The sequence below is a fragment of the Stenella coeruleoalba genome, assembly GCF_951394435.1.
Source record: "Stenella coeruleoalba genome assembly, chromosome: 7".
NCBI lineage: Eukaryota > Metazoa > Chordata > Mammalia > Artiodactyla > Delphinidae > Stenella > Stenella coeruleoalba.
The window spans coordinates 59110231-59124531 of record NC_137153.1 but is presented as its reverse complement, the minus strand read 5'-3'; the positions used below and the strand labels follow the sequence as shown (position 1 = coordinate 59124531).

The 14301-nt window shown below is 35.2% G+C and overlaps 1 protein-coding gene across 1 annotated transcript in view; it reads right to left on the bottom strand.

Moving 5' to 3' along the window:
• FREM1 (FRAS1 related extracellular matrix 1) overlaps positions 1-14301 on the bottom strand; it is a 272527-nt gene that overhangs the window by 24011 nt on the left and 234215 nt on the right. Inside the window, exons 38-39 of the mRNA XM_079926359.1 lie at positions 13783-13895; positions 5285-5370 (exon numbers count right to left, since the gene is read on the bottom strand). Of these exons, the coding sequence (XP_079782485.1) occupies positions 5285-5370; positions 13783-13895 (199 nt within the window). The remainder of the gene's footprint in view (positions 1-5284; positions 5371-13782; positions 13896-14301) is intronic.

The window sequence follows — 14301 nt, the reverse complement described above, 5'->3', positions numbered from 1 at the left end:
ACACAGACACACACTGCTTGTCTTCTTGGAAAAAAATAATTGTTACAAAATTAATTACCTAGATTTGAAAACTTTAGTTCCTAACTTGATCTGGAGACAGAAAATCTGAGACAGCTGCTATGAATAACACTTTGATCAGATTATATATTCAGGAAGTTAACACCAGCTTCTTAATCAGTTGAGAAATAAAACAAAAGACAGCCTGAGCTCTTTGTGTCAGTGTGGCTTTCCCTCCAGTTCTGAAAAGGGATAATGTAATCAATGACTTCCTCCCTGATTAAGAAAAAGAGCTCCATGCTTAAAAAGAACTATTAGAAATTTGCATATTTGCACTATGCCTTTATACTTTTACCTTCCTATCTCATTCACTCCACGTCTCCAGTATCCAGAACACTATCAGGTACAGGGTTGGCACTTCATATTCAATATTTGTTGAATGGATGGTGGATGGATGGATGGATGGAATTTGTATAATGAAAGGCTGATCCAAACAGTAAGGATGAAACATACATGTTGACTTTTCTTCTCCATTTCTTCTTACAATGGGTAGAATAAATAAAAAATGTTAAACACTAAAGGGACAGTGATTCAGAACCAGAAATAAGTTTGTTTTATTAATTTGTATACAACTCTAGATACAGTATATTTAATAAGCTGCTTTGTCACAGAAATTAATCAGCACCAGCTTATGATTTAAATTACACAGAACCATAGTGTTAATGAAAATATGTGCATATTCTTTTTGGCTGTCTTAAAAATAAACACAAACAAAAATGTAAGTAAATGTCACCTACTTCATTTTTACCACTCCTTGGAAGGAGATGAAGTGATTGTCATATGTTTTTTAAGTTTATGCTTAGCAAATATATACTATATATATATGTATGTTTTTGTTGAAGACCAACGGTACAAGATTCTGAAAAGTTACACACTATTGAGCTGAGTTAATGCCCTTGGATTAACTGGGACTTTTCCTGAGTCGGTATTCAAGTCTGGGGAGAAGAGTTGGGTGGCATTCAGGTCCTTCTTTCTGATGCTCTCTTTCTCAGCTACAAATCAACCCTCATCTCTTCCTCCATTCTTCCCTTTCTTCTCCTTTCGTATAACCTCCCATTGCCATTCTACCATCACTCCATTTCCTTCCTTCCCACTCCCACCAGAACCTAAAGGATGACAGTAACCAATCAAGGTGGAAAGACCCATGACCATCATTTACTTTTATTTCCCCATCAGTCAAAGCCCAATCATGAGAAGGGGATGAAGGTCATGATGAATACTGCCCAGCACCTACACTTGCCTGAATTAATGTTTTCATGATCAAGAATATTTTAAATATTCTTCTAGTATTTCTAGTTGCTATAAAAATCAAAGCAGTCTCTCTTTGTGCTAACATTTGCAATTACATTTAAATATCATTGTCATGGCAGGAATGTAAAATAAAATCTACCATGCTGCTCAGGTTCTACATAGTTGCCATGGTTCTGGATTTCCAGTTTTAAATAGTTAATATAGTTCTATAGTTCTAGTATATTCCTCATTCCTTGAACTTTTACTTTCCCTCCTAGGATATAGCCCTTTAGGTAAACAGCTCTTCATTTCTTTCTTCGGCATCCCACCTTTCCACATTGCAGAAGCCAGTGGATCAGAAGGGATTTGAACTGATACAGAGAATGGGTTTTACTCTTTTGGTTAAACACCAGAAACTACTTGTGTAATACAGAAGGCCTGTGTATCACAGCAGTCCAGAGCCTACTTGTGATATCTAAGGTAAGGAGTCTCCCAACTCCACAAAGATGTTGGAATTTAATAAGATGCAGAATGTCTAAATCTCATTCCAACCTCTTTTTGTAAATATTTCTATTAACCAAAATCTTGATAAATGAGCACAAATAAAATAAGCCTGTCATGTTTTATAACCAGAAACGGGACTGAATTTCTTCAGTCACTTTTAGTTTCTCTCAGGGTATTTTTATAATAAAACCTGCACCAAAACTTTGGTCCACTTAGTAACTCCATTTTGATTCTGAAGTGACCCTGGTGCTCACATAGCAAGTCACATGTGGCATAACCATATTTTTCAGGGATTATGAAAAGAGGAAAATTTTGAGTAAATGGTTTAGAAATTAATTTTTAATTTCCTGTAATTAAACCTTGATTTCAGAAGGGAGTCCTTGCAAGGCTGCAACATGCATCACTGCTACAAAATGTTTCACTCAGCAGCCATTATAAATTAATAAGGTACCTTTTCATTAGGGAATCAGGTTAACATGGCATTTCTACAAATATTAAATATTTAACGGCTCAAAATTGTATCAAAATCCTTTCTGAGAAGATAGGCTTTCAAGAGCTCTGTTTTCAGTATTACTTTTCTTTGTTCATCAGCACAGTTCATTGGGACACTTTTGAGAAAGTCATATTTTTCTCCCATATGTTAATCATCATTCATATATGCTTTTTATTCCAAATGTCCTTGAGAAATGCCTGTCAGTACTATAAACATGAATGAAGAGAAAGGCTCATGTTACTTCAAATTTCTCATGACCCTGTAAAGCTGGGGAAACCCAAACATTTGCTTTGGAATGGTGCACCATTCTTATTAGAAAAGGAGATCTGTCTTGTGAGTAGTGATGGGTAGACCTCAGAAGGACAGGTAGCCCCTGAATTCTTACCTGAACTAGAGCTTTGCAGATGAGTTTCCATCTGCCAGATTCTTCCATCTAAAGCCTTCCTTTTTCACCACAGAGAATTCTCCTTTTTATCCACAGCCTCTCAGCTTTCACATGTGAAAGGGCTCCAAAGGGACAAAGCAACCCTTTGCAGTTCAACCTTGATTTAATGAACTGGCAGGGTGAGCTTCCCTCAGATTGAAGTAGTAGAAGCACCTGCAATATAGATTTCAGAATGGACTCATTTGAGGTATTGGGACCAAAAACATCCAAGGACCATGAAATTCGTATTGACTGAAATATGGAGTGAGGTCTCCGGAATAATCAAATCTTGTGCCATATAATACTTGGGGTTTTATTTTGGAAGGTATTGAGATGCAAAAATTTTATCTCTTCCTATAAGTAACATTCATTTATCAAACTTCCCGGAACTATTTAACTGTGTTTCTTCTTTACTAGATAGAATCCTTCAATCACTATGAGTAAAAAAAAAAAAAATGTACCAGTCAGTCATGACACCCTGTTTTCTATTGAGCCATGTGCACATATCCTGGAAATAAATAGGTAAGAAATCCCAAGTGGGCACCTGTAGGGCCAGTTACATTTAGAGTTTCCTGGAGCACATATAATTGTGAGATCTGCCCTTCTTACAGTCCTTTGTTTGCCATTTTCCTTGTCTTTGAACCAAAACACAGTTCTTGCCAGGCTTTGAACGTTGAGGAGGCCCTCTCCTCCAGTTGGTGAAGGTCACAGGTTCACCACCGATCCACTCCCAGTGGCCAGCATGCACTTGGTCATTCAAACCTAATGTGAACCAAAGAAGTGCGCCATAGGATTTTATTACATTTACAATTGGACAGCATATCAACCTGTTATTTGAAGTTAAGTAATCACATACAAATGTAGGCCTACGTTCTAAAACAAGGACTAGGACCTGGGAATCCTATGAGACACAAGTGAGAACACAAGGCTTTGGGGTCAGGCAGACTGGAATCCAAATCCTAGCTCCACCACTTGCTAGTTGAACATCTTTGGGCAGGTTATTTAACCTCTCTGAGTTCTGTGAGTTTTAGTTTTCTCAACTCAGAAGTGTATATCTAAATATATCCAAGCCTGTTTTGAGGATTAAAACAGATAACTCATATAAAGCTCATGACATATAAGTGTTTAATAAATAGCAATTATTATTCATAGTATCCTACAGGCAGAACTCCTATCACACTCTTGTCTATTCTTCTCCCTCACGATTTAAATGTCTCAGTTTTTATATTTGAAAGTAGCTTACTAAGTATTATTTTTAGTCTGGAGCTTAAGGTTTTTTCAATCTGCTACAGTTCTAATAAAAAGCAGCTTTTCTCAACTTGTCTCTCTACTCCCACTGGCAGTTTTTTGAAAATTACACTTCAATGTTGTAAAGCTCTTGTAATTTTTCTTAAAGAAGCATTCCTCCTCCTGTCTTTCAGAATAGAAATAAAAATAATAGCATGAGAAAAGAATCCTCTGCAATAGGATGGCCTGGCAGCTCCCAAACCAAATTTGACCATGAAAACAGTCTTTGTTACATAGCATGTAACCCTCTCCCCACTAGTTCTCATTCTATATTTTGGGGTAGAATAAAATGAAGTATTTTTGGTTGGGAATGACTGTCTCCTCTGGACTGTTTCTTTGAATTATTGATCAGGTGATGCTATGCCCAAGGACTTTTTGGGGATAGAGCCTTGACATCAGTTATTGTGGACATAGAGAAAATTTATCTTCCAGCCTTAATTTAATACTCTCAGATGATTTCAGAATTAGACACTCACTGAGTATTACAGAGATTTTGAGAAGCCAAGAGTGCATTTATTATAATTCCCTGAAATACAATACCTTTAAGGAGAGATGGTAAGAATAGTAACTTCAGTGCACCCTGAGAATTCTATATCTAAACTGGCTTGAAAAGATTTGTATTACTGTTAAAACTGTAGAAATATTAAAACTTCAGAAAACAAAGGATAAAATTAAGATCTATAATTCTTAACTGGAGATACAAAATAAATTTCTAACTTTTTGGCTTATTTCTTTTTGTGTCTATACATATAAGTATATATGTATGTATATCACACATACATACACTTCTTTTTTATTCTAAATTATTTCATGCTTCATATGGCTGTAGACAGTGCTTTTTCACTTAGCACCTTGCCACAAATGCAGTGCATTACATATTTTATATGCAATATGCATTCAACATTGAATGAATTCATAAACATAAGGTATTTTGTCATGTCTTTAATATTTGATGCCTTACAAAAGCATTAAATATTAAATATTCTTTCATATGGCTACACTGTAATTTATTTCACCATCTCCTATTTACAACTGTTTCTAATTTTTTACTTTTAGAAATAACATTTTAAAAATTCTCTTACTTATAAATTGAATCACATTCCACATTATTTCTTGGAGCTAGATGCCTATAAATGAAAGTATTATGTAATTAAGATGAGTTTTAAAAGACAGACTGTCCAACTGTCTAACCATTGCTTATTATTGTAAACCACAATTATTTGGCCTAAGGAAGGGAGACGTTCTCTTCGCGTTCTTGCCTTCCCCCTCAGGGCAGCGCGGATACTTGCCTATCCAAAAGGGCTTTCTTCCACTGATGTCCCAAAGCCATTGCATATGCTGCCTGGAGAGGACAGTTACAAGGCTGCCCAGGTGACTAGGTGCAAACACACAAAAATGAGAGTGTCAGTGACAAGGAATTCAACATTTCTGCTGATGTGAAATGCATAATGCAAATCAAAGATAGTTTAAAATAGAAAAAAAGCTATGTATGTAGAAAGAACTTTCCAAGATTTTAATACTCTATTTTTTTATATTAATGAGTATCTGCAGGGTGGGGTAGGTGACAGCAAAGAAAGTGATATTGTGTAATAATATCTGGGCTTTAAAGCACAAATTCAATGGGTTTTAAACGTCTTTTGAGAAAATCAGCAACTGCTTACTTATATAGATTAATTACTTAATGCCAAAAAATGACTCTTCTCATGGGAAGTTTATCTCTAAATGGCATAAATTTTGCAATTTCCCAGTTAATTTGGCCAGTAAGGTAACCCAAACTATTCGGATAAAATTACTTGAAGCCGACATTTTGAGCTTTGCATGTTTAGTCAAATACCCCAATATTTGTGACTCTTTCATCCCACCCAGAGAAACAGGCTCAGCCTCACTGTCAAACCTTCGTATGTTGTGCAGAAGTTAAAGCACCTGTTCTTACAAATATGTATAAACATTTTCCCCAAAATATAATTCTATTTTTAATAAGTTTAAGGTATACAGCATAATGACTTGACTTACATAGATAGTGAACTTTGATTACCACGATATGTTTAGTTAACACCCATCATTTCATAGTTACAAAAAAAAAAAAGAAAAGAAAAGAAAAAAATGCTTTTCTCCTTGTGATGAGAACTCTTGGAATTTACTCTCTAAACAACTTTCAAATCTACCACACAGCAGTGTTAACAATAGTCATCATGTTATACATTACATCCCCTGTATTTACTTATAACTGGAAGTTTATGTCTTTTGATTACCTTCATCTAACTCTCCCACCTCACATCCCTCACCTCTGGTAACCACAAATCTGATCTCTTTTTCTATGACTTTTTGTTTTTAGATTCCACATGTAAGTGAGATCATATCGTATTTGTCTTTCTCTGTCTGACTTATTTCACTTAGCATAATGCCCTCAAGGTCTACTCGTGTTGTCCCAATTGGCAGGATTTCCTTATTTTTATGGCTGAATAATATTCGTGTGTGTGTGTGTGCGCACGCGTGCGTGTACCACAATTTCTTTATCTGTTCATCTGTTGATGGACACCTGGGTCATTTCCATGTCTTGGCTATTGTAAAAAATGCTGTTATAAACATGGGGGTGCAGATACATCTTCGACATAGTATTTTCATTCCCTTCAGACATATTCCCAGAAGAGGAAATGCTGGGTCATATGGTAGTTCAATTTTTAACTTTTGAGGGGACTCAATACTGTTTTCCATAGTGGCTTCACCATTTTACAATCCTACCAACAGTTTACAAAGGTTTCCTTTTCTCCACATCCTTGCCAGTGTTTGTTCTCTCTTGTCTTTCTGATGACAGACACTCTTAACAGGCATAAGAATTCCTTATGAATTATTTTCTCAGCTAGCTGAATTATTCCTATAAGCAATATTTGATTCTATCTAATTCCCCAACAGTGTTCATTAAAAGCTCTTTAAAATGCTTTAAGTAAAAAGCCAATAAATAATTATTTTTTTTCTTTTCTTCTTTTTCTAATACAGAAAGTCTCAAAAAAAAAAAAAGAAACAAACAAAATCACCTTGATCTTCTTGCCTGGTTAATATCTACTGATATTTTAAAAAGCAGGAAACATCATTAGTAATACATACTTGTCACAAGTTTAGACTGTTGAATTTTTTTTCATTTTGCCTATATCTTTCCAAACTTTAGATTCATTTCTCTGCTTTTCCAGATCATGTAGAGTGAACATAATCTAACCTGTCTCTTAATGATTTTTTTCCTACTAGTACAGTAGTTTAGTTTTGTATGATGCAGTGGTGACTTCAGGGCCTTCTGAGATAGGTAGGCTCTTCCCCACATTTCTGAATGTCCTTGGGCTGCCGGATTTGGGTTGTGTGACTTGGTTCTGACTTTACTACTTACTGTCAGCTCCTATCTGACAGTTGCAGCAGATACGATAGCCAATTTTTCTCCCCTCTCTCTCACATCCAATATGGTAATTCTGAGGTGCTGCGGGTTTAGAACATGGAATATGAAATGTGTATAAAATATAGACTGAGGGAGGGCTTGAGGGGCTGCTTCAGTCAATGTGGTGTATTAGACAGAACATGGGACACCTGGGTTCCACTTCCTGCTCTGTCCCCAATTTCTTTATGGATGTAACTTCTGCCTCAATGTCTTTATCAGGAAGGAACAGGTTTTATTCAAGGATATTTAACATCTCCTCCTGCTTTAAGATCCTTGAAACTGTCTTTAAAAGATACTTTGTAAAATCCATTTTAGCTGGTCAAGTACAAGTTTGATTTCCTTTTTGATGCTATGAGAAGCAAAAAGTCCCAAAAGAGCAAGAGGGGAAAACAGCTGTGTTTAGGCTACGTAAAATGTTAGACCATAGTTATTTACAAAAAAAATATTTAGGCATTTGTATGTTGATTATTTTATAAAAATACCATTCATTTTCTTTTATACCCATATACAAATAAAATAGAGAATATTAACTATATAGATATGTATATATTATAGAGATATAAAAATAAAATATAGAGACACACACAAATAAAAATCTTTTGACAGCTCTGAAAGTTGAAAGCATTCAAAGTGTAGTATTAAAAACAGAAACCTTAATTTTTTCAGCTACAGAAATAAACACCTACTTCTTTGAAACTTTTTGATTAAATATAGATGTATTTTAGACTAAATCTTTAAGGATAGGTCAGCAGGGGTTCCAGACATTCCTGTGGGAAAGCAAAATGGTTTCATAGATAACGATCTATAATAATAGAATTACCAAATGTACAATGACTGCCTAAGGAAATGAGCAGATGAGATTACAGTATGTAAATTCAAGAAATACCTAATCTAGAAGTCTGGCTCCTCTGGGCTAGAAAAATAATAAAACACCAATGGGGAGCAAAGGAGATTGGAGATAAAGATTGGGTTGAGTTAGCAATCTGATTAAGGACAAAGGATAGAGTAAAATTTGCTGTTCTTCTTGAAACACGGGTGCTGTATATGACCATACGTAAAGGACCATCAGGTAGCAAGGGAGCCTGAGGAAACATAACCGAGAATTGAAAAATGGTCCCTGAGACCAAACAAAAACACTCTAGATGCATATTAATTCTAATTATAGAATCTAAAACCATCTCCTAAAAATATTCATGAGAAGGTAAATAGCCAGGTTATAAAATGTTGAAACTATTAATTTTACATCACAGAAGGAATCGATAATTCCCAGAGGAATATTTATTTTTCAAGAGAAAGAGGTTGGAGAAGAGGACTAAATGAACCTGAAAAGTAATGGGTGAAGGGAAGCAGAGAGGCCCATAGAATGAATGAAAACATGTTGGATGACAGGGGAGGTCTTGGGGTTCAGAGAAAAATATACTGAGGAGGTGGCCTTGTCATCCAAAAGTGTTCCTCTTAAAATGACTGATCCAAAAGAACGTGCAGATCTTTTATTTTTGTTTTAGTTTGCTTTTAATCTGCTGCTAGGCATTTGCTGGAATGCCTGTAACTAGTATTAACTGTTCTTGGGATCATCATTCTTATTGTCCTTTTGAAATAAAATGCATATTGAAGTATCATACAAAAGCCATCAGGTCAAATATTCATACCCATTTTTCACTTAAAATTTGAAAATTAGAAGCTTTTTATGATATTTTTAAAATCTCGGGCTTCCCTGGTGGCGCACTGGTTGAGAATCTGCCTGCCAATGCAGGGACACGGGTTCGAGCCCTGGTCTGGGAAGATCCCACATGCCGCAGAGCAACTGGGCCCGTTAGCCACAACTACTGAGCCTGCGCGTCTGGAGCCTGTGCTCCGCAACAAGAGAGGCCGCGATAGTGAGAGGCCCACGTATCACGATGAAGAGTGGCCCCCGCACCGCAATGAAGAGTGGCCCACACTTACCACAACTAGAGAAAGCCCTCGCACAGAAATGAAGACCCAACACAGCCAAAAATAAATAAATAAATTTATTTAAAAAAAAAAAAAAGAACAATCTGCCTAACAATAAACTGATTAATTTAGGAAAAAAAAATAAAAATCTCACACCAAATATATTTTATCTCTTACACACCCTGGAATACCATCAGAAATGGTATTTGATAAATGCTTTAATTTCTGGACCAATATGGTAAATACATAACATGTAAGTCAAAATAGTTTATATTACTGATAGATACATAATGTCACTCTCTAAAATATGATGGAAAAACTCCAGTTGCCCCCTGAAAACTTTCTCTTGTTCTGAAAGCTGTCTCAGTTTTACATCTAAAAAAAGGTCTCAGTACTACAGTTAAAACAATTCCCTGAAACCAGAGGTTTATAAAATTAACTTCACAATGATATTAAAAAGTTAGTTCTGAAACTGCTTATAACATAATGTTTGATCTGCTATATACGATCACTAATCCTCTTGAATTAATAGGGGAGATAGAAAATTTCCATCACTATTATACTGGATTTTATAATAGTTTACTGCAGAACAAAATACCTATTTATGTATTTCTTAATACCATTATTCTGAGATTATGATCTTCTAGGTTTTTGGTGTCAAAAAACATTTCTTGTGAAATAATGGCAATTTAAGGTAATATTGTTGATGTCTTCATTTTGACAACCCTGTATTAGTCGCCCAATATCTTTTTTATTTTATTGATCCACCTAATTACCCAAATCTGTTGTATTTCTATACACTAACAACAAAATATCAGAAAGAGAAGCTAAGGCAATAATCCCATTTATTACTGCATCAAAAAGAATAAAATACTTAGGAATACCTAATGAGGCAAAAGACCTGTACTTCGAGAACTATAAGATGGTGATGAAAGAAACTGAAGATGACAAACAGATGGAAACTTATACTGTGTTCTTGGATTGGAAGAATCAATATTGTTAAAATGACCATACTACCCAAGACAATCTACAGATTCAGTGCAATCCATATCAAATTACTGATGGTATCTTTCACAGAACTGGAACAAAAAAAAAGAATTTAATTTGTATGGAAACAAAAAACACTCTGAATAGCCAAAACAATCTTGAGAAAGAAGAATGGAGCTCGAGGAATGACACTTCCTAACTTCAGGCTATACTGCAAAGCTATAGTAATCAAAAGACTATGGTACTGGCACAAAAACAGACACACAGATCAATGCAACAGGATAGAAAGCCCAGAAATAAACCCACACACTTATGGTTAATTAATCTATGACAAATGAGACAAGAATATACAGTGGAGAAAAGACAGTCTTTTCAATAAGTGGTGCTGGGAAAATCAGGCAGCTACCTGTAAAAGAATGAAATTAGAACATTCTCTAACACCATATACAAAAATAAACTCAAAATGGATTAAATATCTAAATGTAAGACTGGATACTACAAAACTCCTAGAGAAAAACATAGACAGAACACTCTTTCACATAAATCGCAGCAATATTTTTTTGGATCTGTCTCCTAGAATAATGGAAACAAAAGCAAAAATAAACAAATGGGACCTAATTAAACTTAAAAGCTTTTGCATGGCAAAGGAAACCATAAACAAAATGAAAAGGCAACCTATAGAATGGGAGAAAGTATTTGCAAATGATGCTACTGACAGGGATTAATTTCCAAAATATATAAAGAGCTCAGTATCAAAAAAAGCCAAGCAATCCAATTGAAAAATGGGCAGAAACCTAAATAGACATTTCTCCAAAGAAGACATACAGATGGCCAACAGGCACATGAAAAGATGCTCAAGATTGCTAATTATTAGAGAAATGCAAATCAAAACTACACTAAGGTATCACCTCTCACTGGTTAGAATGACCATCACCAAAAAGCTCACAAATAATAAATGTTGGAGAGGGTGGGGAAAAAAGGAACCCTGTTATACTGTTAATGGAAATGTAAATTGGTGCAGCCACTATGGAGGTTCCTTAAAAAACTAAAAATAGAGTTACCATATAACCCAGCAATCCCACTACTGGGCATATATCTGGAAAAGACGAAAACTCTAACGTGAAAAGATTCATGCACCATGGTGTTCACAGCAGCACTATTTACAATAGCAAAGACATGGAAGCATCCTAAATGTGCATCAACAGATGAATGGATAAAGAAGAAATGGTCTATATATATACAATTGAATATTACTCAGCCACATGGTATATATATATATATATATATATATATATATACACAATGGAATATTACTCAGCCATAATAAGGAATGAAATAGTGCCATTTGTAGCAACATGGATGCAACTAGAGATTATCATACTAAGTGAAGTAAGACAGAGAAAGACAAATATCATATGATATCACTTACATACGGAATCTGAAAAAAAATGATACAAATGAACTTATTTACAAAACAGAAATAGACTCACAGACAAAGAAAATAAACTCATGGTTACCAAAGGGGAAAGGAGGTGGGGGAGGGATAAATCAGGAATTTGGGATTAACAGCTACACACTACTATATATAAAATTGATAAACAATAAGAACCTACTGTATAGCACAGGGAGCTATATTCAATATTTTGTAATAACCGATAATGGACAAGAATCTGAAAAAAAGAATATAAATATATATACATATATATGTAATTTGCTGTACACCTGAAACATTGTAAATCAACTATACTTCCATAAAAAATAAATTTGTAAAATAATATTTCTATATTCTAAAGAAAAAAATTAATTTATCAAGAAAAGAAAATTTGTCTATTCCCTTTTTGATGGAGAAAATATACACAATTCCTATAAATCAATAACAAGAAGACAAATGACCCAAACTACTGTTATTAAAAAGGTTACTAATGAAATTCTTGTAAGTGCTTTTTTTTAAACATATATTATTATTTCTCTTGGGTAAATACCTAGGAGTAGAATTGCTAGGTCACAGGGCAGACGCATGTAACTTTATAAGAAACTGCAAGACAGTTCTACAAAGAGGTTGTACCATTTTACAATTCCACCAACAATAAATGAGAATTCCATTTGCTCTACAACATAGTCTTTGTGATTTTAACTATTCTAGTGGGTGTGAAGTGGTATTTTATTGTGGTTTTAATTTGCATTTCTCTGACATCTAATGTCTTTATTGACCAACTGTCTCTCTTTACTTGTGAAATCTCAAAGTCAATTGCTATTTTTTTTTAACATCTTTATTGGAGTATAATTGCTCTACAATGGTGTGTTAGTTTCTGCTTTATAACAAAGTGAATCAGCTATACATATACATATGTTCCCATATCTCTTCCCTCTTGCGTCTCCCTCCCTCCCACCCTCCCTATCCCACCCCTCTAGGTGGTCACAAAGCACAGAGCTGATCTCCCTGTGCTATGTGGCTGCTTCCCACTAGCTATCGGTTTTACATTTGGTAGTGTATATGCTATTTTATAAAAATCTGGTTGTCACTGATTTGTAGGAGATGTTTATATTTTCTGGACTTGAGACCTTTATCAGATACATGATTTGAGATGAGCTTTTCCCAAATGTGGTCTAACCTTTCATTTTCTTAATAGTGTCTTTAGATGAACATAACTTTTAAAATTTGATGAAGTGCAAAATCTGACTGATATCCACCAGCAATTTATCTAGTCTCAATTTCTAGCCATGGAACATATTAGTCTAATTGCATTGCTTTGGATAATATCCAGGGAGGCAAAAAAGGAGGGTCAGAGATAGTTACATATGCATTTTTAAAGTCTGCCTCAGCTAGATAAATTTTGTTGTCATTATCTGACCACGAGTCATCTTTCATTGAGTGTTCTGTTATCCAATCACCCTTTGTCCAACTCGTCTGGTTTCATAATCATCAATGCCTCTTACATTGTTATAGGCCTGATGCCATAAGACTTTTCATTGCTATATATTTTCAAATCAGTGGGCAGGAATTACTATTTAATAAATCTAGAATCTGCAACACTGCTGACTCAGAGAATCTCCTTCTGACTTTCTCCAGAAGTTTAAGATAGAGAGGCTAAAAAATAGAACTGTGATATGGGGATATATGTATACGTATAGCTGATTCATTTTGTTATACAGCAGAAACTAACACAACATTGTAAAGCAATTATACTCCAATAAAGATGTTAAAAAAAAATAGAACTGTGGCAATGGCACAGTTTTATCATAAAAGAGCTAAGTCAAAACACATTATTAAGGTCAGCCCAAATCCATTCTGAACTACAGAGCTCCCTCCAAAATCCTAAAACAAAGCCAGGTAGATATCAGACACTCAACGCTTGAATGAATGAAGCAACATTACAGTTCCATGAGAAAACAGAGAAACATCAGCGAAGAAACATCAATCAAATGTGAAACAGGGTTTCTTACTGTTCCCTGCAAGCTTGGGCGGCTACGATCCAGGTGCCCTTCTGCTCTGTGATCAAGGAGTGGCAGTAGCCTAAGTGATGGTGCCACCCAGCTGGGCATGATTTATCTTCCACCTGAAAAATAGTTGTCCATGTTCACATTATAATGGTCTTTACAATCTAGAGTCTGTTCTCAGCATAGAGAGTCCTATGAGTCCCCTAATGTGAGTAATTTTGTCACCAGAAAGGAGGTCAGCCTTAATCCCAATCCTCTACTTTGAGAAATGCAATGGCTTTTTATGGAACACACTGGTAAAGTCAGCAGTGTTTTAATTTTACACTTTGACATTATGATAATTGAATAAAATAAGTAAACATCTTTTCAAATTGTATTGCTTAACTAATGTGTTTTGTGATTTTTAAAACGCCAACTGGCCATCTTTTCCTCTTCACCTTCGAAGTGTAACAGAGCAGGCCGAGGTAGCAGGAGTGGACAGGGCATTCCCTCTCTCTCAGCTTATCATGGGACATGCTGCAAGTA